Genomic DNA, 25,990 nt, shown 5'->3' on the forward strand with positions numbered 1-25,990 from the left:
AAGAATGTACGATTAACAAAATACATCCCATGTCAAAAGGCACTACATAATATAATCATCCGCTTGCTTTGTCGCTTAAAAGCCTTTGGACGAACACTTTCTTGAGTTCTGAATCTATTGATCTGAACACTCCCACATTTTGTGTTTTTTCCAAAATAAGAATCAATTTGATCCATAGGAGAAAAACTCATTGCTTTAAGTTCGCTAGCTATGTCACTATGATCTGCGGTAACTCGAACTATAACTTCAGTTACCATTTGCATCATTTTCCCACTTTCAACAAATTCTTTCAGTCCATTGATAATTGCCTCGGTTCCATTACTTGAACTTCTCGTAGCTCTTTTTCTCTTTCTTTGGCTATTTGCATATTGGTTGCTTTGTTGGCTTTGCTGGTTGACTAGAGAAACATCATTTTCAGCTCCAAGATCACTTGCATCAACTTGATCATGACTTTGTTCCTCCAATCATTTCAGTAGGGGTTTCGACTACATTACCCATAGCCTGATCCTTTCCAAATATATATATGCAAATCTATCATACAGTGGAAAATGTTTGCTTCTCCATCCATCGGCTTCTTTATTTTTCTAAGATTATATCAACATAACAATTCTAAAATTTAGCATGCGTAACAAATATAACTGCAAGAATATAACTAATGTATAAATAAAATAGGATATGAACATGCACATAAGTTTGCCATGTGTCATCACTGTCGGACATAACACATTGACAGCTTTCGCTACTTCAATCAAAGTACCTTGTTTAAAGCACATGTGTCACACCGTTGCCTGCGAGCAACAAAATCCTCAAGCACAGATAGTAATGCGTCTTCCTCAAATGCTTCCCATTTACGCCTCCTTCCTTTTGGCTCTTGAGCAGCATTCAAATTATTATCCTTATTCATACCTAAACAAAAAATATTTGAATTAACTAAAGAAAAGCATCCATCCAAACAAAAAAAAAAAAAAAAAAAAAAAAGGAAAAAGTAAATCCAAAGTACTCGTCTGAAAAAGGAAAAGGTAAAACTGTAATCACACACACATAACTTGTGATGCTTATTGTGGACTGTCAATTTAATAAAAAGTAAATCCAAAGTACTCGTCTAACTGGTGATGCTTATTGTGGACTGTCAATTTAATAAAAAGTACACATCCAAGAAACAAAACGTCATACTGGAATGCTTACCAATTCAAGAAAAAATACAACTTGTACATACATCCAGAGACATAATACTAGCAACTAGTATTAAGAGATCATACATAACGACATTCAACAGACCACAATTCAACAATTCATGAATTCGATTATTCAAGAAAATGTGCCAAGTTAATGAAATTCTTCGTGCAAATGAATTACATGATAAAACATAGAACCAGATGAATCTAATGCTAATTGGCTTTGTACTTTTTATCAATGCTATTGACATGTTTGGTCCAGTATAGATAAGTGCAACCTAATCTCATCTCATGATGCTCATATTTGTAAAATAGCATTATCCTGATTAAGATAAAAACATACTTCAACAATTAAATTCCTTACGGCATACAACCATAACATGTGATGTGAAGGCACAAAGGAAGCTATAACTGCGTAACCCCATAACAGGAACCCATTTAACCTCCTATAAGCTCCTCCCTCCTCCAGGTAGCAAAGAAAGTTAAATTGCACACCACAAAGTATACATACAAAAATACAAATTATTTGATGCATGGAGCTACATGATAATTAAGCAGCCACATGCTAATTAAGCAGCTTACTTCAAACAGTTACAAACCAACTTTGCTCCCACACAAATAAATGTAACTGGAATGGGTTCCAAGGGAATTAAAACCCAGAAGAAAAAGAAAAAAAAAAGCGTCAAGATTTAGGCCTTTGGCTCCAATCTAATAATTTAAAAAATTAGGATCAAAAGAATTAGTTACTCCCAAACAAGAAAACTCAAAAGCAGAATGAATGGATTCCTAGTTCTTGGACCTCTAGTTACTCAAATTACCTGAAAAGAGTAGAACTACAACAAAGGTAAACACTTTAAAGATTTACACTAGGGTGTCACTTAATGAAACCAAAAGCAAAAAGTCTAAAGATCTCTTCAAGCGTAATCTGCATCTTATCCAGTACGAATCACGATCTACAACCCAAGTAAGAAAACAAAACCAAATGGAAGAATCTCAAACACTCAATATTAGACAGCAATTGATTCCAAACTGTCCAATCTCAATCTGCAATTTGACCATAAAAATCAAAACCCTAATTTGCTCAAGTGCAAAGGTCTATTATTGAAAATTTCTCAAACCCAAAACAACTAAATCAAGTAAAGCTCAATAATATCACGATCTGCAAAACAAATCGAAGAAATAAATCGAAGATTCAAAGTTTACCAGGCAAGAGGAGCAGATAAGGGTGAGCAGGATGCAGATGAGGGCAAACAGGACACAGAGATGAGGGTGAGGAGGACGAGGATGAGGGAGCAGGGCAAGGAGGGAGTAGGGCAAGCAGGGAGCAATGTGCGACGATTCTCTCTCGCAGGATGAGCGAGGTTCTCTCTTGCGAAAGTCTCACAAGTCCGGCCGGATTTGGGGTTCTTCGCTAAGTAACTCCTAGCGAAGCTCCGAGCGAGTCCCCCCTAATCCCATTAAATCTAATCCTTGTGCAAATTAAACATGAGACTACACTAGCAATTAGTCTAGTCTAGTCTAGTCCCCCTTAATCCGGTCAAACAAACACTCCTTAAGATTCTCGCAGCCTTTAAGGGTCACCAATAAAAGTTTTTTAAGACGACCAATGGAGGGGTGAATCTTGAACAATTGATATTCGAATGGTGTGAGAGTTACGTCCATCTAATATTTTTGCGACATAATCGTCATCGCATCCAATAAAGAAACAAGACATGTCAAGGAATATAGCATTCTCTGTATCATCTATCCCTTCAAATCTTATTCTTAATGGTTGTATTATTTTTCCTTCAGGAGTTCTTTTCAATTTTTCCAATTGACTTTCCCACTCTACTATGGATCTTTTAGTTAAAAAAGAGCCTAAAACTTCAAGTGCTAATGGCAAACCTCCACAGTAAGAAACGATCTTTCTTGAGAGTTCAAGATATCCTTCATTAGGCCAACTATTTCTAAAGGCATGCCAACTAAAGAGCTCCAGAGCTTCTTCGTCATTCATTTCACGAAGCCGATATATCTTGTCCACTCCAACTTGGTGTAGTAAATGTTTATCTCGTGTCGTTATGATAATTATACTTTCTAGACCAAACCAATCATGATTTCCAGCTATTGCATTCAGTTGTTCCACTTCATCTATGTTGTCTATGATGACAAGTACCCTTCTATGATGAAATTTTTGCTTTATCAAACAGACACCTCCATCAACACTGCTTATTTGAGACTTCTCTTTCAAGATATCAGAAACTAGCGTTTGTTGCAAATAAACCAGACCGTGTTTACTTGTAGTGTTGCTAACGTCGGCAAGGAAACTTTTGAATTTGAACATATGATGAATTTGGTTGTAAATGGCTTTGGCAACTGTTGTTTTACCCAATCCACCCATACCGCAAATTCCAACCTTGAGAACATTTGATCCGCCACTTGAAAGATGATTGATAATACCTTGAATGCGAGAATAGATTCCAACCAGGTGTTTGGGCACCTTTAATTTGTTTGCGCTCGGAAGCCATTCCGGAATGATTTTGCCAACAATTTCTCTAATAAGCTTTGCTTCATGCCTGGATGTTGAATTCGTAAGCATTAGTAGGACTCAATGAACAGTAGGAGTTATTAGTACATAGACAATTTTCTTTCCTTCATATATATTCTAACTAGCTACTAGCTAGTATCTGATTTTTGAGCAACTTGATAAAAAGAAAGAAATTCATTCATTAATTAAACTCCAATTACGGTTGAGGTTTTATATGAGAGGTTAAGGTGTATTAATTAAGCATGTTAATTAACGTTTAATTAGCTTCTAAAAAATGTTAATTAAGCATGTTAATTATATGAGAGATTAGGTCATTCACTAAAATGTTTCAAATCTTAAAAAGAAGGTGAATGAGTACTCATTGTCTTGAAGATGTTTGCCAAACAAATTTGCAGCTTCTGTAAGAGCATTTCTCCATTTATATACCCTTTCTTGTTTAGCTTCACGTTCCTTGTCATCTTTTCCTTCACGGATGCCCTCTTCGTGCTTCTGAAATGCTTGAGCTAAATCTCTGCTCTTCTTCCTAACATGTGAAGGATCAACATGATAGAATACTGGCAAAACATATTGCGCCAGTTTGCATCTGCACTCCATGATCTTCATCAGCTCGTCCAGACACCAACTCGAGTCCGCATAACTCTTCGAGAAGACAATGATAGAGATCTTCGCCTCTTCGATTGCCCGGAATAGTTTCTCTTTTATTTCTTCCCCTCTTTCTAGACCGTCCTCATCGAAATAAACCTTGTATCCCTTGTCTGTTAATGCTGCGTGGAGGTGGCCCGTGAAGCCATAGCGTGTGTCTACACCGCGGAAGCTCAAGAACACGTCGTAATTCCAAAGTTTTGACTTGAAGGAGGATGAAGAGGAGGCTTCGTGGGTTGTCATGGCGGTATCCACCGTTAGGGCACTGCAGTGGTTCAGATCACGACTGAAAAATGGAAGTAGTTGCGTTTGTGCTGTCGAATGGAAGATCCTAAAATACCTAAACCCAAGTCAAGCTCCTTCAGTCAACAAGAACAAAGTTTATAATATAATAATGTTGGCGTATGGACTTAAGAAACGACATAATGTTGGCCAGAAGGTAGAGAGAGAGAGAGGAAAAGAGGAACGAAAGGACAAAGACTATCCAAAAGATTCTTGGCTGATTACAGCTATTCATAGGAGAAACAACGGACATATTTTCATAGGAGAAACAACCTGCCCATCTTCATATATAATACATTTCAACGGACATAGTTTAATAGGATAAATAACTTTAGTTTGTACTAGAAATTTTTACCCAAGCGTTGCTACGGGATTTGAAATTGTATGAAAGATTATCTTTGAAATATATAATAGATTGTGTGATTGAAGATTAATACTATTTACATTGAAAACGTTGGAAAAAGTTTTACATACAAAAGATTTTACGATACAATCCACATACAAAAGATGGTAAATTTTTTCTATCTACATGAAAATATGATAAATAATTTACCTATCAATGTCGTCATTTGATCCACCACCTGAAAGATGATTGGTAGTATCTTGAACACAAGAATTGATTCCAACCGGGTGCTTGGCCACATTTAATTCGTTTGCGCTCGGAAGCCATTCCATAATGATCTTGCCAACAATTTCTCTAATAAGCTTTGCTTAACGCCTGGATGTTGAATTCGTAAGCATTAGTGGGACTCAATGAACAGTAGGAGCCAACAGTACATAGACAATTTTCTTTCCTTCATATATATTCTAACTAGCTAATAGCTAGTATGTGATTTTTTGACCAACTTGATAAAAGAAAGAAATTCATTCATTAGTTAAACTCCAATTATGGTTTAGGTTTTTATGAGAGGTTAAGGTGTATTGGTTAACCATGTTAATTAATGTTTAATTAGCTTCTGAAAAATGTTAATTAAGCATGTTAATTATATGAGAGATTAAGTCATTCACTAAAATGTTTCAAATCTTGAAAAGCAGGTGAATGATTACCCATTGTCTTGAAGATGCTGGCCAGACAAATTTGCAGCTTCTGTAAGAGCCTTTCTCCATTGCTTTACCCTTTCTTGTTTAGCTCTACGTAACTCGTCATCTTTTTCTTCACGGATAACCTCTTCGAGCTTCTGAAATGCTTGAGCTAAATCTCCGTTCTGCTTCCTAACATGTGAAGGATCGACATGATAGAATATTGGCAAAACATGTCGCCCCAGTTTGTATCTGCACTCCATGATCTTCACCAGCTCGTCAAGACACCAACTCGAGTCCGCATAACTCTTCGAGAAGACAATGATAGAGATCTTCGCCTCTTCGATTGCCCAGAACAGTTCCTCTTTTATTTCTTCCCCTCTTTCTAGATCGTCCTCATCGAAATAAACCTTGTATCCCCTGTCTGTTAATGCCGCGTGGAGGTGGCCCGTGAAGCCATTGCGTGTGTCTACACCGCGGAAGCTCAAGAACACATCGTAATTCCAAAGTTTTGACTTGAAGGAGGATGAAGAGGAGGCTTCGTGGGTTGTCATGGCGGTATCCATCGTTAGGGCACTGCAGTGGTTCAGATCACGACTGAAAAATGGCAGTAGTTGTGTTCGTGCTGTCGAACGGATGATCCTGAAATGCCTAAACCCAAGTCAAGCTCCTTCAATCAACAAGAACAAAGTTTATAATATAATAATGTTGGCATATGGACTTGAGAAATGACATAATGTTGGCCACTAAAAAATAACCTCTTTTTTTGTTTGGGGGGGGGGGGGGGGGTGGGGGGTGGGGGTGGTTGGTGGTGGGAAGGCTCAGAATATGGCATCAAATTTATATTTATTGCATGCAAGGTATGCAACAGCCTCCCACCGATTAAAATCACAGAAATAAAAGAAATCGAATCAAGAAAAAGGATAACTACGCCAATTACTAAAAACAAAACATTTTGCCATAAGGAGCAGTAAGAACATACCAAAACTTGTTTGCAAATAGATGAGAAAAATTTATACCTGAAACAGATGGGAAATTTATTAGGAAAGATAGATCAGCCCACGTGTGTGTAATCTATATACAAAAAACCACTCTCTTCATTAGCCAAATCGTTTCACAAATCCAAAAACACAGAATTATATCTTGAACAATGTCAATTAATGATTTCCCATTTACTTAAGCCCAACATCAAAGCCAATGAACTGATGAAAGAGCGAAAAAGAGAAACAAAAAACCTCAATTAAGCAATTAAATGGAGTATTACTTGATAGAGCTGGAAAATTACCCGGTTCCTCAGAGAGTGGATCAAGAGTGACCGATGGGAGTGCAGCGAAACGAATGATTGAGAAATTCAAGTTCTGAGCTCAAAGTGGGGCTTCCACTTTCCAACTGGGGAAGAAATAACAGAGAAAACACAGAGAGAGTCAATCCACCAAAAATATTAATCAAATGGGCTTTTTCTAATTCAAAGTTTGGACCACCCAAATTCCGATGAAGCAATAACCATTCAAAATTCCAAAAGATTGAAGCCCTCACAGACTACAAATTATCAATACCCAGCAATAAAAATTTTGAAAACAGTAATAATGAAGGAAAAAGAAATTAAAGCTGCGAGCCATTCTCTAAATCTCAGGCACCAATCCAAATCACCAGTAATTTGCAGATAATGATAATAATCTAGCAGTATTTCCATTGTTTAAAACCCAAATTCCAGAAATCATGAAAAATGGAAACTTTATATGGAAATTGAAGCTTTACCTGCAGATCAGCAGCAGCAAACGGAATCGCAGATCAGAAGCAGCAAACAGAATCCAATTATGTTGAAGAAAGCTGTAAAACTCACCACCAGGAAACGCTAGCTTTTTTGGGTAAAAAATTCATTCGAATCGAATTGAAGAACGGAGGAAAGTTGTACTGGTTCAGTGGTTTTTCCAGCAAGAAAGTACCTTGTTTGTAATTCGTGAGAGGTTGGACAGCGAGAGAAGCCGATTTGGGAGCCAAGTACGAAAATGAACGGGGAACGGGGAGCTGGCTGAGGGAGAGAGAATTCGAGGAGCAGCGTTCTGATTTTTTTTTTTTTTTATGAGAGGAAGCGGAATGAAAGAGAATCGAGAAAAGGAGGAATCATTTTAAGCGATGATCGACGAGTGGGAATTGAGGGCAAATTTGTCATTTTGCTGAAAAAAACGCGTGAACAAAATAAAAAAGGGAAAATACTCTTTAGATTAAATATTGGTTCTATTTTGAAATTTGATTAGGACATCTAAACAATAGTCATGTCAACATTTTTATACTTATTTAGATTACATGTAATTATTGTGTTTTTTTTTTTAAATTTAAAATGTTAATAATTAAATTCCATATATATTCTTTTAGGTTAATATATTTCTGTATGTGACCTTTTTTTAGGAAGCCAATTTCTTCTCTCACGTTAGAATTCTGTGATCCTCATTTTTGAATTTTGAATGGACTTATCCATTTCAAGTAGTGGTTGTTTTCACTATTTTATATTGATATCATGTGAGATAATTAGACGTATTCTCTATTTTCAGAGGCATGTGACTGGTACATTCAGATAATATATTTAAACGTACCAAGAAGATATACAAAGTAACGTACCAAATATGTTTTTTTTAAATAAATATAAACGTACCAAAATAATATATAAATGTACCAAATACATACAAAAAAGAAATATGAACATACCAAGTACGTACCAAGAAGATATATAAAGTAACGTACCAAATATGTACCAAGGAAAAATACATGTTTAATCAAGGGGAAATATATGTGCCAAATATGTTTTTTTTTAAATAAATATAAACGTTGTGACGACCCATCCCGAATTAATATATATTTTATCCTCGAATGTGTGGAAATGACGATTATGACCTCGAGTCGTAGGGACATGGACGTATGTATATAGTTTTAAATCATTTTTCCGTTGACATAATTAAATTGTACTCAACGTCATGAGAGTGTCAATGCGAGTTGGGGTCGAGTCGGGTTTGTAGTGGAAATGTTATGGAGGAATAAGGAAATTTGGGTTGGATCTAATTGCATGAACCTAAAACATGCTGCCCAATTAAAGCTTGAGGCAATTTAAAATTGCCCAATCCGGTTTCACACACACACACACGTGCCTAACCTCTCGCCCTCTCTCGCTCTTTCTTGAATTTTTTCTCTGTACACCCGAGACCACAACTCTCAAACCCTTCCAAAACTTCATGGATCATCCCTAAGTTAGTCACCATCGTCTTCCTCATGACTCCATGAGTTTATCCATACCTATAGTTGAGGGAATAGACGACCTGAACTCAAGATACCCGAGCTCCGACGAGAAGTGTAATTTTCTCTGACATGATCGCGAAGGTTTTAGCTAGTTTTGAGACTTAAGAAGGTACTTTTCTAGCTTCCTTGATATTTTGGAATAATTTTGAAGTATTTTGGATGTCGGGATAAGCTTAACCATGGATTCTAGGTTTAGCCGGAATTTCGAGGAATTTTCTGACTATTTTCTATTGGTTTTAGGACCTCTAAAAGGTAAGAACATGTTCTACTCGTTCAGGGCTTCAAATTGATGTAAAGTTTGTGAAATTTGGTTGAAAACGAGTGAGATACTTAAGTTTGATAGTTTTCCAAATTTTGGCGACGCAGATGGCAGCCCGCGGAGGCTCCAGCGAGACCACCGGAGAAGATAAGGAATATTCCGTCAACTTTGACAGAATATGCTAATGACGTCAGGTAACACTGTTAGTTTTTAGATGGAATATGCTGTTATTTAACGGAATATTCCTTAACGGCGTTAAAGATTCCATCCATGTGCCAGGCAAGTGCCTGCGCGTGGCCGGTGTGTGTGGCCGTGCCTTGGCCGACGCGTGAGGGTGCGTGAGACGTCGGATAATTATTCTAAAAATATGGGGATGCTTGTGGTGTTGAGTAGTACACGATAGTAAAATCAAACACCCTAATTGAGCAACGTATGAGAAGTTATTTCACGATTTGGTTATGTACTTAAAATTAACGTTAAAATAATGGTTTCACATATAGGTGAGATGTTTCCGGAGGATGAGCGCAGTCAGGCGAAACTCAGGGGTTACGATCCAGCTACATACCAGTGAATGAGCTTTTGGTTTTCTATATATACGTATATATGCTTTACGTTTTCCCAGAAATTGTTTTAAATGGATTTATGATTCTAAATGCCATGTCAATTTGATTACATTTTAGAATATGCATTAGTATAATTATGCTTGTTGTTACGTGATGCTGCGGACACTCAGGTAAGCTTCAGGTGAGTATATATTGATGTTAGTGGAATGCATTGTTGTGATCATACGTAGACATATTTAGAGCTCATTATCCTGCATCCCGGTGCTAGTGCTCCCGCCCGTGGCCAGGACACAGTTCTTCACGTGATGTTCACCTCCTGCACTGCATGCTCACCTTGGATCCAAGTTTGGTGCACAACCCTGTCATACAGACCACATTAGGTGGTTCCGACTCGTAGGTGACCCGCGATTTATCGCACAACCTTCACGTGATTGTAGCACTTGAGCGTACTTATTTGTACCCAGCCCTGTTGTACAGACCACAATAGGTGGTTCCGACTCGTGTGCAGGCATACCTGATAAGTTATAGGTTCAGTCGTACATGTCACGTTAGATGGCTCCGGCTGTCATATCATTATGCATTGGTTTATTTTACATGGCTTACTTATTCTATGTTGAGATATTTGACATGGTATATATTTGGTTTTCACTACTCTCGAGTATGATTTCTATATACGTATGTATTACTATTTCTGGGAAAATTATACGGGTTTTACAGTGAGAGTTATTACTTTTGAAAGAGAAATGGTTTTGAAAAGCTTTGTTTTTGCCCACTCAGGTTTTTTGTTTTGTGCCCCTCCAGGTTCTAGATAGAAGTTCGTGTTGGTGGCTCACGAGGACTCTACAGCGGTTCTGACAGACATCCATCAATGTAGGGTTTTCTTTCATATCCTGTATAATTAGTATTTAGCCTGCTGGACTGCACCTTGGTACCTACGCTCTGATTATGTGTATTTACACTCTTACACTTCCACTCGTACTTTTATACTTATCTAGTGTAAATTAGTTAGTTGGTTTTTATTTACTCACATTTCGTATCACATTCATTTCCGCACCGCGCACATGGCTACGTCACCTTGCCTCGATTCCGGTTGGGGTGTGTCAAACGTACCAAATACATACAAAAAAAAATACAAACATACCAAATATGTACCAAGAAGATATATTAAGTAACGTATCAAATATGTACCAATAAGAAATCTACGTTTCATGTGTAATTTGAAAGACTTTTTATTAAAATTGAATACTACAATATTTATCTACAAGATTTTAGGTGTTTTGAGATATTATCTAAGAAAATTAAAAGGTATATTAAATATAAAGCCAAGTCACATTCATGGGTATTTTGAAAGACTTCTTATTGGAATTAAATTCTACAATATTTATCTACAAGATTTTAGGAGTTTTGATGTATTAAAAGGTATATTTATATAATGGCAAGTTGGGTAATTTAAATTATAGAAAAAGGTACTTTTAATCCATGTGGCACCTAAATTGTAGGAAGATGTTTAATCAAATCTAAAAGGCATAAATGTTTAATATTAAAATTTTAAAACCTAGGCATCTGTATCAAAACCCCCTAAGAAAAAACGCGAAATCAAGATTTAAAAAAAAAAAGAGTAATCTGACAATTTTGGCAGGCAACATGATTGTTAACGCATGATTGTGGGAAAATGATCTGGATGATCCTTTCTTTGGGAATCTTAGGAATCCCGTGATCGTGACCATTCATTGTACATTATGTGGTCATTTTTCGTTAGATACTATTTATATTTAATTTTAAATTTAAAAATAATTTCTGACCGCATAATGAATGTTCATCATGCGAATCTTCTGAGGCCAAGCTCTTAGCTTTTCTCTGGTTGTGAGAGCCTTTCTCAACAGTGTTTGAGTGTTGCAGACCCTAGCTATGTTAGGGTCGGTGGCAGTCATCTTCTTCTCCTTTTTCACTTTTCTTTTCCTTTCCTTCTCCCTAAGCTTCTGTTTCCCCCTCTCACATGGGGCCTGATCGCCACTTTCTTCCAATTTCTTGTGCCCCTGATTTCTCTGTCTGTAGCCCATTTCCTTCTTGCCTCCCACTTCCTTTCCACTTTTCCCCTTTTTTTTTCCCTTCTCTCATCCCTTCCACTTTCCTTCTTCCTTGCTTCTACTTTTTTCCCTTTTTTCATTATGCATTTCTTCCTTTTTCCCTTTCTTTGCATCTTCTTTCCATCTTTTTCTCATTTTTCTTCCACTTTCCTCGATACTTCACATCATCTTCCACCCAATCAGCCCCATCTTTCTTTGACTTCACATCCTGGTTTGGCTTCTCCATCTTAGACCCCGATTTTTCGCGTTTTACCCAAAAAGTACGTAGAGGTTTCGCTCGAGTGTTTACACCACCACCTTCCTTGGGATTACCTTTGATGGCATTGTTGCTAGTGTGTTGCTCTTTCCACTGGCTTCCTTTGTTTTAGGTTTCACTTTGTTGGCCCTATTGCTAATGGGTTGCTTATTCCCACAAGCTTCTTACGATGTGTGGCAGCTACAGGTGTGGTGCTCGGCGATGTTTGGGAATTTGTTTTGGAGTTCTGTTTTCACTCCATTTCTTCTAGTTTTAGGACTATGTTCAGCTTGTTTTCAGGTGTGTGCAAGGTACGTTTGCTTCTGTTGGTTGGTAAGAGGTTTTTCGGCGACTGCAGGTTGAAGCTGCTAGGGTTTGTTTTGGGCTCAAACTTTTGTTTTGAGATCTTTAGTTGCTTCTGAGGTCCTCCTTTTTGTTTATGTGTATGTATTTGGGTATTTTCTTGTGTAATTATTGTGTTGGAATAAAGCAACTTTTCACCCAAAAAAAAAATGCATCAGAATACACAATAGTCAAGACTTTATTTGGTTTATATGACTAATCAATTCTATTCCATAACAAGAGCTAGGTCCATATATTATACAAGGTTGTAAAAGATACTAGGCGCTAGTCGAGTGGCGGATTGGAGTCTAGCGGATAAGTGGGCCTAGACACTAGGAGGATTAGGCGAGTGCCTAGGCAGACTAGGCGGATTTAAGTAAATTTATTATATATTGTATAAATAAATGCCTTTTTATACTTAAAAAGACACATAATTGTATTAGGATATATAAATTGCAAAATAAAATAACAAATAGATTATAAAAATATTAGAACATAATGAATGTGACAACCCGTCCCTACTTTTATGATTTTATTAATTTTAAAAGAGTGAATGGACAAAAATGCACTTGATTCGTGACGTGAACGGGCTGTTATTTTACCGTATTCTCAAAGTACTCGATGGTAAGAACGCGTGGCCATAAACAGACCTTAATTCCGAGTTAGAACGAAGAAGTTAGTGAGACCTTTTAGACATGTGGACTTACTATTAGTAGTAAGTCTCTATAATTAGTCAACCAAATTAGGAAGTTTCCATTTCAGGAAACTGACCCAAAAGCCCGGAAACCCACCTTTTTTTTTTACCCCCGCGACCTCCCATTTTTCGACGCCAATTTCGGCCAACTCCGGTGGAGTATTTCGACGCCACCACCACCATCTTGAAGCTCTCACTCCCCTCTACAAAACCCAATCAAGAACCACCTTGATTAACCACCGTATATGGCAGTGCGAGGCCACAAAACCCGATGGAAACCATTGGTGCTCCAGCTACCCTTTTCCTTTATCCGGTGAATTGGTAAAGCGATGGTCGATGCCACCACTTGGGTTTTGTAGCCCATCATCCCAGGAGTAAATTTCGACCAGCTTTGACTCTGTTGGACCATCGTAGGCGACAAATTGACGCCGAGTAGCTTTAGGCACTTGCCAGCTTTATTGGCAAAATTGACCCTCTTCCGTCCACTTTTGGACTTCGTGGCAGGTATAAAACTTGTTCCTCTTGTTGAGCTATCTTCCTGTAAATTTTGGTAGAATTTGGAGTTAGTAAAAAAAGTGGGTTTCCGGTCGTTGGAAACCACCATGCGCGGCGGCGCGTGGCCAGTGGGCCGACGCTGCATTTTAAAGTTAAATTTGATGTTCTGATTTCAATTTGATATAGTTCAATAGTTTGAACCTAGTATGGAATACTACGCCACCTGACCATTTTATGATTCAACGATCCGACCATTGGATCGTCACCATACATTATAGTAGGTAATATTTAAGGATCGTATGAACTGACGGATTGGGAATCCGACGTACAAATCTTCTCAAATTGAACTTCTAAGTTTGTAAAACAAACGTTAATAGCAACCTAATTCTAACAATTGGCGGAGATCCGACCGTTGGATCATAAAGAAGTTTTAGTATGTTGTTCTAGAAGTATAGTGTGGACTTTGGGAAGTTACGGATCAGAAGTCCATGGGAGGATGTTCCAGATTGACTTGTATAGGGTTGTGGACATCACCTTTGATAAAGACTTGACTTTTAGACAATATGCTTCGAATTGATCTTAAATATTAAAGTTAGTATTTCTAGAGACTATGTAGGACTTAGTGGGCCTATATTGATTAGTGATTATCCCAGATAATATATACATCAGTTGACTTTTAGGGTTAACCGTTGACTTTATGTAAAATTTAATGGGGACCCTTCTTAGCGTATTTCGATGCATCGATTCCAAATTCGCACTCCATTTTCCTAAATTTAATTGTTTTAGTGGAGTTTTACTAATGGATCATAATATTATGATTAGGTGCGATTATTCTTGGTGACTTCGGTTATTCTAGTTCGAACGGGTTCGACTCGATGACATGATCTGTGAATGGGTCTTTACTTTTAAATATTAAATATCTAGTTAGTTTCCAATTATACATTTGAAAAAGAATTTCCTACGCATGCCTAGATTAGACTAATGCTTATAAGAATTAGCGAAATAGCAGAAAATTTCGAAATTATCATAAATTCTACGGGATGCACAGGTATGCGCACTTTTATGGGGTTTTAATTACGACCATGAGTAATATCTTATTTATTACTATCATGTTGACTAGAATTATCGAATTACTATAGTATGATTATACTGATGTTATCTGCTAATCGTTTGCTGCACTGGTGTTGGTATTCGCCCGGGCCGAGGCCATTCTTTCATGTGTATATGGACATCGCACCGTATACTCACTTTGGATCCATTGTAGGTGTCAGTCATGTCGTATTATGTGTTGCGCATAGCGCCAGTCTTTACGTGATTGTAGTAATAGAGCGTATATCATTGTTACACAAAATCATGTTCATGTCAGAATACCTCTGTATGAACTCATGTGTCAGCATGTGTTGACGAGCACTCAATATAATATGTTTGCTTATGCGAGATTTTGTGATTTTGGTCGTCATGCGCTTATTTACGAGATATTGTGCTGTAACGAATTCTTGAGATATTGCAGGCTACAGTAAGTATTTTTTTACTATTCATAGTATGTATATTTTGGAAACTATACTTGTTTTACGGCGAGGGGTTACTATAGTTGATGCACCTGTTGCTCAATGAAATCCTTTGTCTGGCTAAAAAAAATAAAAATCTATAAATACATTCACGTCCAATTTATGAGAAAGCATGGGAAAGCAAATGCACTGATAACATAATCATGAATATGAAGAACTTGCCAAAAAGAAAAAGAAAACTTTTTATATTGTGCCAAGAACATCCTCCTACTCCTAGCAAATTTTTTATGGCATTATCCACTTATCAATTCATAATTCAACCAATAACTCAAACTCTATAGTGTATGAAAAAGTGAAATCTTAGTTCATCACGATGATAATTAAGCAGATTAAATGACGACCCATAAAGCATACAAATTCAGAAAAGAAAAGGTTCAAAACTGCCATAAGAAAACGCAGAACATATAAACAGGAAATCAAAAGAAGAGAAGTGAAAAAGGAAGAAAAAACCAAACAAAATTATTAGGTTTGGGATATACCTTTATCTGAAACGCCAGAATCATCAAAGTCAAACACAAACAATCCAAAAATTTGTGGAAAATACCAATAAATGCTCAACTAAAAACGAAAGAAAACGTAGAATAAGTTTACCTATTCTTCCCCTAATTAAACTGGAATACAATTCACCACTAATATTCTCGTCATCCTCTTCAACCTGAAAAATTTAGTAGAACATAATGATAAGAATCTAGCAGTATTTCCACTGTTGAAAAAGCGGAATGAAGAGAATCAAGAAGAGGAGGAATCATTTTAAGCGATGATCGACGCGTGGGAAGTAAACTATTATTTACAAATCTAAGGGGGTGTAGTCAAACTCGGATTTTAAAGGATTCCACTGTGCTAAGGACTAAATCCTTTAAAATCCTTTAAAATCTTAGTTTGACTACACCCCCTAAGATTTTAAAGGATTTTAAAAGTGATAGATTAGATAGGGTTTAAGAAGATTAAAGACTCCTACAAAATTCATATGGATTTTAAAGAATTTGAATGAATTGTGGTGGAAGGATTTGAAATCCTAGGGGTGAGATTGGATTCTTTTTAATGTTGGTTATATATACTTTTAACTCTCAAATCCCACAAAATTCACAAATTATTGAAATCCTCCAAAATATTAATTTTTTAATACACTTAGATTTAGATGGATTTTAAAATCTTTTAAAATCTTTTAATTGACTGATTTGAATGGATTCTAAAATTCTTTAAAATTCTTTAATTCTAGAATTTTAAAGTCTTTTAAAATCTTCTCAAATCCGAATTTGACTACATCCCTAAAGCATTGCCCCGCACTCATAGTACAACTTTTGAAGTTGCATTCTTTTTCAAAACAACTTTTGAAGATTCCATAAATAAACTATTATTATATATGAACATGTGCCGTGGTAAAAGAGGAGAAAAAAGGAAGGAAAGATTATCAAAAGATTATAGGTCGTGATTACAGCTATTCAACTTTTGTAGATTTTCTTGGAGGGATTTGGATCCTCTCTTAAGCTAATGGAGATGATCCTCCTGACCAGTCATCATAGGTCGTTGGATTTTTATCCAACGGCTATAATTATTATAACTTTAAAATGACCCTCTTATTTGTAGTCGTTGGATAAAAATCCAACGGTCCACGATGACTGATCAGGAGGATCCTCTCCATTAGCTCAGGAGAAGATCCAAATCCTTCTTGGACCTAGATTCAAGAAAAGATGGAGAGTGAGATTGGCATTCATTTTCAACAAAACCTTTGTTGAGTCCATCATAAACTATTATATGAAGGAGGAATGCTAAAAGTACTCTTTCAATATCGAAACCTTTCGTGAAATTTTTAGCATCTTATGTTTTTGGGGTTAATTACATTAACATTTTCTGAAGCTTATCGAGTTTTCACAAAATCCCTTTACGTATGAGATATTACTAATCCCTTTACGTATGTGATATTACGTTAACACTCCTTTGGTGTAATGTTTCAAACATAAGGAAGTTTTGTGAAAATTTGACAAACTTCGAGAGTGTTAGTGTAATTAACCCATTTTTATGCAAATATTATAAAATATTATGCCAAATACATTAAGTAGCGGATAGTTTATATACAATTTCACTTTAAAGTCTCCTTACATCTTTCTGGGCATGGATCCTCTCCGGATCCATGCATCCTAATCCTAGGGATCCACCAATCTGGACCATTGAAATTTGATCCAACGGCTAAAGTTATTATAACTTTTAAAGTGAGTAGTCATTGGATCAAATTTCAATAGTCCAGATTAGTGGATTATTAGAATTATGATGTATGGATTTCTAATGGATATAACGGTAGTAAAAGATCACTCCATAATTAAATATTGTGTTGTTGATTACGCATCTCCCTATTTGACTAAGTTCCTTTTCACATTCTTCTCTATAAAAAATGGTTCGTTTTCACATTATTACAATATTTATATTTTTATTTTTACAAAACGGATTAATCTAAATTAAAATTTTCAAAAAATTTCGTATAGTGAGTGAAACTGAAACACTCCCTTTGTTATGATTATTACAATATTTATATTTTTACAAAAAGATTTATCTAAATTAAAATTTTCAAAATTATGAAAAAGATTTGAACTTTCGTGTATATGAATATATGGAGTAAATTGATCATGGCTGAAAGTATGGCAGTGATTGTGTTTGTGTTGCCTAACGGATGATATTGAAATACCTAAACACAAGTCAAGCTCCTTCAGTCAACATAAACAAAAGTTTATAATATGATAATGCTGGCGTATGGACCTGAGAAACAATATAGGCCGGGAAGGTGCAGAGAAAGAGTAAGAGAGAAGAAAAGAGGAAAGAAAAGAACATGAAAGAACAAAGACTGTCAAATACACTATAAAACAATGACTTATTGGCGGTTATTACATCTCAACCATCAATAATGCATTATTTTACGTTGAAATGTGAAAGCATTTGAGAAGTAGCATGGCAAAAACCACATAATAAACAAAAGTGGACCCAAATGTGAAAGAATAATTAAAAACAATTATTCAAGATGGACGGTAACTAATTCAGTCATTTACAAGATTCAAACTTAGAATCATGATGGATCATTGTATTAACTATTAACAGGTGCTATAATATAATTCATAGGGATTTCAAGGAGGCATATGGAGAGTACATAATGTGCAAGAGGATTAAACTTCTTTTGTTACTAGGCAAATGAACCATATTGAAAAAAGTTGAGGTTCAATCATAAAAATTAATTGACAATACGGAGAGTAATCTAACCTCTTATAAACGCTTACAAAATTTCTCCTCTCAGCTATGTATGGCTCTTTTACCTTCACATTCTTGATCATATAATGCACCCAAATGGATGCCAATATATAAACAATGTTTTGAAAGGACAAGGGAGTTAACAGTGTCTTTTTATATGATTTAGACTTGGAATACGGGCTGCAAATTCCATGCAATGAGTCTTTTGGCGTTATAGGGTGAAGCGGAAAGAAACTAGCACGAAACTGCAGAGGCTCTCGATCCATTATAATATAAAATAAACAATAATATTTACGTATAAAATATGATATGATTATATATGTAAGTAACGACCCAAATCTTATTGGAGCTAATTAACTAATGTATGCTTATCAGACAGCTGGATTCCTTGGCAAGTGTTTAACCCCTACCTTCTTCACGCTCACATAATAACCATTTGCAATGTCAATCGGCCTCACACCAATAAAAACTTTATCCCCGGCTAGCAAACTGATCAGCTTGTCTTTCAAATTTGTTGGTAAATTGGGGATTGCGCGAAAATTTTCACACTAATCTAAATATAGTGTTTCAAGCTATGAAAGACCATTGAAGCTTTGAAAAGTCTGGTGATTTTGTTTGGTCATATGTATGACTTACATTAGTAACTTTCAACTTCCCAAGCAACTGTTACACAAAATTAAATTTAAAATCCAAGAGGCCGTGATTATAGTTATTCAACTTTTGTAGATTTTCCGATTTTGTGAGATAGCATTCTTTTTCAACACAACTTCTGTTGAGTCCATAATAAACTATTATATGAAGGAGAAATGCTAAAAAGACTCTCTCAAAATCCCAAATGTGATAGGAGAAAATACCCAAATATGAAACGACAACTAAAAACAATTATTCAAGATGGGTAATAAATGATTCAGCAATTTACAGGATTTAAACGTGAGACCACAACTGTTTGTTGGCTTATCATGGCATTTTCGAAAGTTGGCCAAGGTGGAGATTGTTGAATTAGTGGCCAAGTGGCCAAAAACATATAATAAAAAATGAAGGACATAATGATGTGGGAACATCATTATGAGGAGACATGCCATGATAAGCCTACACATGGACAACAACTGGGTGACATGGAGCACGTGTGACCGTTGGGCTTCACACGTGGACAACCTTGCTCTGATACTATAATGAAATTGAGGTTCCACCATAAAACCAATTGGCAATATGGGGAGTAGCCCAAGATTATATAAGCACGTAGCAAATCTTGTCCCTCACCAATGTGGGACAACTCTCAACACAAGATACGTGATAAATGATTCAACCATTTACAAGATATGAATTTAGAACAACAATCTATTAGATCATTGTATTAACTATTAAGTGGTACTCTAATGTAATAGATCCAAATGGGGACGGACCATATAATACACCCAAATGGACCATTTTTAGGCTCCACTGCTAAAAACTAATGCAAAATGGGCATTAGGATTAAACTTGTATTAGCTATCTTTCCTTACTAGTCAAATGAACCATATAATACACCCAAATGGATGCCATCATGCCATATATAAACAATGTTTTGAAAGGACAAGGTACCTAACACTGTCTTTTTATATATGTAAGCAACAACCCTAAATCTGATTGGAGCTATATACAACCAAATGGATGCCATATATGCATATATATAAACAATGTTTTCAAAGGATGAAATGACTTTCCTGCCGGTATGGGGGAAGAGGAAAGAAACTAGCACGAAACTGCAGACCTATCGATCCATTATAATAAATTTCAATGGTCCAAGTTGTAAGTTAATTGTGCAACGTAAAAACGTATTCACAGTTATCAACTTAACCACGTACCTATAAAAGACATCTTCTTAGAAAATTAGGATTAAGAACTGAAATTCTCCGGCAACTCTACACAATTGAAAGCAAGACTCACTCAATAGGGCTTGAGTTTTCTGTAAACTTGCGTATTTAGTGGAGAGAGCAGGGACCTCAGTTTTATACATGGAATTCAATAAGGATCCCTCCCATTAAGTGATCCTTATCAAAGAGTAGCCGTATCACGTGAAACAGTTATGCATTATATCAACTAGAAGAGTTCTAGTTTTACCGAGAATGTATCTGACTTGAAACTGTAAAGAAATACAACTCCTGATAAGTCTACCACAAGTGTAAATCCTATCTCCTTATCATTCCACATGTCTTAATCAAATCACCAAGTGTTTGCTCTCATATAGAACTTACGCAAGTCTCATGTAGTTTCTGTAAGAGTAAGGTTGAGAATTAGACAGAAAAATGACTTTGAGGCACGTTAATACATTTTCCTTAAAGTGATATTTGCCCCCACTCTAATATGAGTTTGCTAACGGGTCTAAAGCAAATCACTTCCAGGATACAATAAAGTTTGGAATTTTAGTTTAGCAAGAACTGAAATTCCTTTAAAATCTTCTAAAAGGAAACTGTATGATTTTGATGGAAAGAAAGAGGGTAAGAAAATATTGTGTGAAGAATTGGTGTGGAGCCAAAAATATTCACAGGGCGACGCGTGGATTTTTGGACAAAAAATGACAAAAATACCCTTGCAGTACAACGAGGTTCCTACGCGCAAGTAGCGGGCAACCCTCTTTCAACCAAGACAGAAGTGCCCAAAATAGGTAACAATTCAAAGTCCATCTCATCAAATCCTTTCTACAAGGTAATTCCCAAACACATTCCTTTTAAATTATGTTAATTGGCTAATTAATGGGTTTATTGCCTAATTAACCCATTAATTGTCAATTAAACCATCCATTATATCCAAATAACTACAAAATACATCCAATTCAACCCTAAAACACCACATGGCCGGCTATCCCCATTTCAAAACCTAATCCATCACTTTTTTCTACCTTTTTCACCATTTCTTCCTTTTTATTACCCAATAAATTCAAAAACCACCAAAACATTCATCTTATGTTTAATAGCCAAATAAATTGGCTAATTAAACCTAAATTAAACCTAAAAACCCTAGCCACCTCCTATCCCAATAAATATACTCCCATTCTCACCAAAAAGCTAATTCCAACACTTTGGCAAAAATCCCAAAATTCTCTAAACACTCTTTCTCTCTAAATTCTAACTTTGGCATCGGAGGTTCTTCGGCCAAAGCCCCCCCCATTCATCGTGGGCGCGTGAGGCTCTTGGCCTTAACCTAAGGTGTTAATTGTTTTGTAGGTGCAAAATTGTCCAAGATCAAGGAGGAAGAAATTTGCATCCACAAATTGGTGCTTTCATTGAGAGTTGAAATCCATACTCGTAGAAGACTCTCGCACAAAAAGGTTTTTTCTTTATTTTCTAGTCCATTTGAATATTTTTCATACGTTCTTATTATTAGAATATTTTACTTGCAAAGGTTCTTTGATAAAACGTATAAACAAAATATAATGGCTAGAAATTTAGAAAATTCCACAAGTGAAAATTCTAATGTTCAAGAAATGGGATTGCGGAGATCCGTGAGGCTAAATGCGACAATAAGGGGAGCGGCATCATCATCACGAGCTTCCACCATGGGAACCACCGTGGTGGCTACCTTGGTAGCCACCCGCGGCGAGGTCCATGGTGCCTTCACCACGGCCACCATGGGAACCATCGCGGTGGCTACTTCGGTAGCCACTTATGGCGAGGTCCATGGAGCCTTCACCACGGCCCGGAGATCCGTGAGGCAAAATGCGACAATAAGGGGAGCGGCATCATCACCACAAGATTCTACCATGGGAACCACCGTGGTGGCTACCTCGGTAGCTACCCGCGGCGAAGTCCATGGTGCCTTCACCACGGCCACCATGGGAACCACTGTAGTGGCTACTTCGGTAGCCACTCGTGGCGAGGTCCATCGAGCCTTCACCACGGCCCGAGCCGTGCCATCCAAGGCTCACGGTACCAAGACCACGATCCAAGCCGTGCCATCTAAGTTTACGTGGACCCAAGCCCAAGCCTCGCATTCACATGCACCGTGCATTGAGCAGCTTGCTCCCGTGATCCAGCCTGCTCCCGTCAAGCAACCCACTCTCACGGCCCAACCTGCTCCTACCGAGCAGCCTGCTCTCGTGACCCAGCCTGCTCCCGACGAGCAGCCCACTCCCGTGGCCCAGCCTGCTTTCGTCGAGCAGCCCACTCCGGTGGCCCAGCCTGCTCCTGCCAAGCAGCCTGCTCTCGTGGCCCAGCCTGCTCCTGCCAAGCAGCCTGCTCTCGTGACCCAGCCTGCTCCCGATGAGCAACCCACTCCCGTGGTCCAGCCTGCTTCCATCGAGCAACCCACTCATGTGGCCCAGCCTGCTCCTGCCAAGCAGCCTGCTCTCGTGACCCAGCCTGCTCCCGACGAGCAGCTCACTCCCGTGGTTCAGCCTGCTTCCGTCGAGCAGCCCACTCTCACGGCCCAACCTGCTCCTGCCGAGCAGCCTGCTCTCGTGACCCAGCCTGCTCCCGACGAGCAGCCCACTCTCACGGCCCATCATGCTCCAGTGGCTTTCCAAGCAGCCCAAGTCGACCAAGTCTATCTCAACCATCCGGACCTACCATCGAGCCGGGGGCATTCTCACCATATTTTTTCGTGGATTTGACATTTCCCAATTCAAATCTCACGCCCGGAGTCTACCACATTTCCACTGCCCAAGGAGGCGCATTCCTTCCAAGCTCTTCCAATCCAAATGGCGAACAACACTTGTCTCGACAAGTCATAGAGTTGACGAGCGCCCTTGCACAACAGACAACTTTGGTGAATCAACTTTTGCAACGCATCGGGATCCAACATGCCCCGGACGAGGTATCCCGAAGTAGGACAAGGGCAGACGAACCTTTCCAGCAGCGTCCCGGCAAGCAGCCATTCGACCAGCCACGAGCCGAACGTTCAGGCAGTGTACATTCCCGATTGGGCCCCCGAGATAGCGTATACTCCCGTCTTAGCGCGCGGATGAGCGTGTACTCTCGACTAGGCCCACGGATGAGCATACATTCACGGTTGGGGTCACACTCCGATAGTCAACATGAGCAACCTTTCGGACAAAGTGTTCATTCGCAGCTAAGCCCACAAGGAGCATCATCCACCTCACATCAGAGTAGGCAACACGACGGACGGAGAGAGGCAGTCACTCAATCCAGCTCAAGTTCAACCAGCAGCCTGCGAAGAATTCACTCGCCTGCTAGGAACGCACCACATGCACTGCATCTGCGGCGTAGACGAGCCAAACACATGGAAGAGCAGTCTAGACCAGTAAGTCATGGCTGGGGGCAGCCGAGAGCTCCGCTACCCCAACAAAGGTAAATTCAGGAAGAAGTAGAGAGACTCTTGACCAAGCGATTGCATGATTTCCAACGCAACGAGGTCACCGACGAGGCACTACGATGGAACATGACCAACATAAGCAGGTCACCCTTCACGGACGAGATCGAGCAGGCAGAGCCTCCACGAGAGTTCAGCATGCCACATTTCACATCTTTCAAATGGGATGAAGACCCGGAGAGACACTTAAAGCGCTACCGAAGCGCAATGATCCTTTATCGAAACAACGATGAGCTTATATGCAAGATATTTGCCACCACTCTACAAGGCGAGGCGCAAGATTGGTTCTACACCCTGCCGCCACAATCCATCCGGAATTTCTACGAACTTTCTTTGGTTTTCACCAAAGAATATTCATCCTATCGCTCGATCAAAAAGAAATCTGATCATTTGTTCAACGTCAAGAAGAACCCAAAGGAGTCACTTCGCGACTATGTGAGGAGGTTCAAAGTAGAGAAGGCAAAAATAGTCGGATGCAACGACTCGATAGCTAGAGCAGCCTTCCAAAAAGGACTTCCAGCAGACCACCCGCTATTCGGAAAATTGATCATGAAAGAAGATCTAACTCTGGCAGACTCTTTTGCTTTGGCAGAGAAGTATGCACTTTGGGATGAGGCTCGCCAATGCACATTCAAGGACTTGAAGAAGTACCCGACATCACCTCCCTAGAAGTAGCGGAGGACTTATTCACATGTTTGACGATATCTAAAGTAGCAATAAGCTCTACCATCATGCGAGAAAAGATGGGGGCCCGACTACCTGTATTCCACAGTTACCTGTATTCTACAGTTCAAAAGCTCTCCTCGATGTTATTAAAAATTCAAAAGCTAACTTTGGCGATAGTTGTTGCAACCCAGAAGCACAAGTTTTACTTTCAAACGCATGCAATCATCCTAATGACGTACTATTCTGCCCAATCCAGACGCGCGACGATAAAGGCGTAGACCATGGCGGATGTAAAGTTTTCTAACGAACGCAACACTGGAAGGACACACTCGAAAGCAAGTTTTGTCCTCGTCACCCTAAAAGATTCTACATAGGAGCAACATGTACCGGCAGTTGAGTACCATTTCTTGCTGCGCATCACACGGCCCTAGCCGACCCTTGCTCAATGATTCAACTCTAGAGTGGCCCAATACCGGCAGTTGAGCATCTCCTGTTGCGTATGACATGGCCCCATCTCCACAGCTCCCTACTGCGTCTTCACGTCGAGCCTAGGTGACGCAACAGAGCGGCCCAACGATGCCTCAGAAGTAGCCGAGCACACTCTAGCTGCGCTTACTCCACCCGATGGAGACTTCTGGCATTTGCATGTCGACGACGCAGAAAAGCCTTCATCACTGCCGGCAGAGAAGGCTCCAAAAAGATGGATCCCATCTGGGAAGGTCCGTACAAGATCAGCAGAGTAAGGGGCAAGAGTAATTACACCCTCACCACCATGAAGCGGCAAAAAGATTGAAAAGAAATGGATGGCCTACAATCTGAAGAAGTACCATGTGTGACCTCCCGCTACATCAAAACCCGAAGACTCAATAAGCTCGACGGGCACCACCTCACAAGCTGAGGACTATCTAGTTGTTATGCAGTTCCTACCTTACAGCTAAAGTTCTCGTTCGTTTCACTCGTTTTTCAATGAGGAATTTAGAAGTAATCACAACTTGGCTTGGCTGCATGCTTACAACAACTAATCACTCCTGCACTTCAAAAGAAGACTGCGCCCTTCTTAGGGACTCATCGCAGGAATTGCGCCCCCCGAGGGACCAACCATGCTCTCCAGTGCGAGAGGGTAAACCAATTCTCCGACACCCATATGGGTCAGCTCTCCAAGACGGGAGGATAAACTTTACACTCCGAATATCCAGACGTGGATGAGCCTGGCTGCCCTAGTATAACTAGATGCACGATGGCTTGCGCCGGGATTCCTAGAAGTAGCCGCAATGGTCTTTTTCAAGGCTTAGCTAACTGAAGGATTTTGGGTCTCTTGGCCTAATCCGTGGGGAACCGGGCCCTAGAGACGGAGAGGGCACATTACGCAGTACATCCGATGGACGGCTGCCCTGGAATCCTAAAGCTGCTACCGAGTGCATTAAGGTAGCCTACGGATTCCGGAAGACTGCTTACGGCTTGCCCTTCGAGCAGTGAAGCCGCACTAGACTTATACAACCGCACATTCTTGTGAAAGGTTAAACAAGCTAGCGCGCATATACGAAGTTTTATCCACTGCCGACATGCTACGTAGTTGATAAGCTTCACCTCTGCCAAGCGCGGAACA

General features: G+C 38.9%; 2 protein-coding genes and 1 pseudogene across 4 annotated transcripts in view; 1 reads left to right on the top strand and 2 right to left on the bottom strand.

The window, feature by feature from the left end:
- The window catches only part of LOC126595294 (uncharacterized), an 87,525-nt gene that overhangs the window by 8,262 nt on the left and 53,273 nt on the right, over window positions 1-25,990 (top strand). The window lies entirely within an intron of this gene.
- On the bottom strand, window positions 2,755-17,874 carry LOC126595202 (disease resistance protein RPV1-like). Of its 2 annotated transcripts, XM_050261586.1 has the most exons (4): window positions 17,858-17,874; window positions 6,054-6,294; window positions 4,058-4,440; window positions 2,755-3,727 (listed from the first exon to the last, which is right to left on the bottom strand). In XM_050261586.1, exons 2-4 carry the CDS (start codon window positions 6,207-6,209, stop codon window positions 2,770-2,772), a joined length of 1,497 nt encoding a protein of 498 aa, XP_050117543.1. In that variant the 5' UTR covers window positions 6,210-6,294; window positions 17,858-17,874; the 3' UTR covers window positions 2,755-2,769. The 2 variants fall into 2 exon arrangements, with proteins under 2 accessions (XP_050117543.1, XP_050117539.1); XM_050261582.1 differs by lacking the exons at window positions 4,058-4,440; window positions 17,858-17,874 and having other exon boundaries at window positions 5,671-6,294.
- LOC126588055 (3-hydroxyisobutyryl-CoA hydrolase-like protein 3, mitochondrial) overlaps window positions 19,994-25,990 on the bottom strand; it is a 33,298-nt pseudogene continuing 27,301 nt past the window's right edge.

This window comes from Malus sylvestris, chromosome 2 (genome assembly GCF_916048215.2).
Source record: "Malus sylvestris chromosome 2, drMalSylv7.2, whole genome shotgun sequence".
Taxonomy (NCBI): Eukaryota; Viridiplantae; Streptophyta; class Magnoliopsida; order Rosales; family Rosaceae; genus Malus; species Malus sylvestris.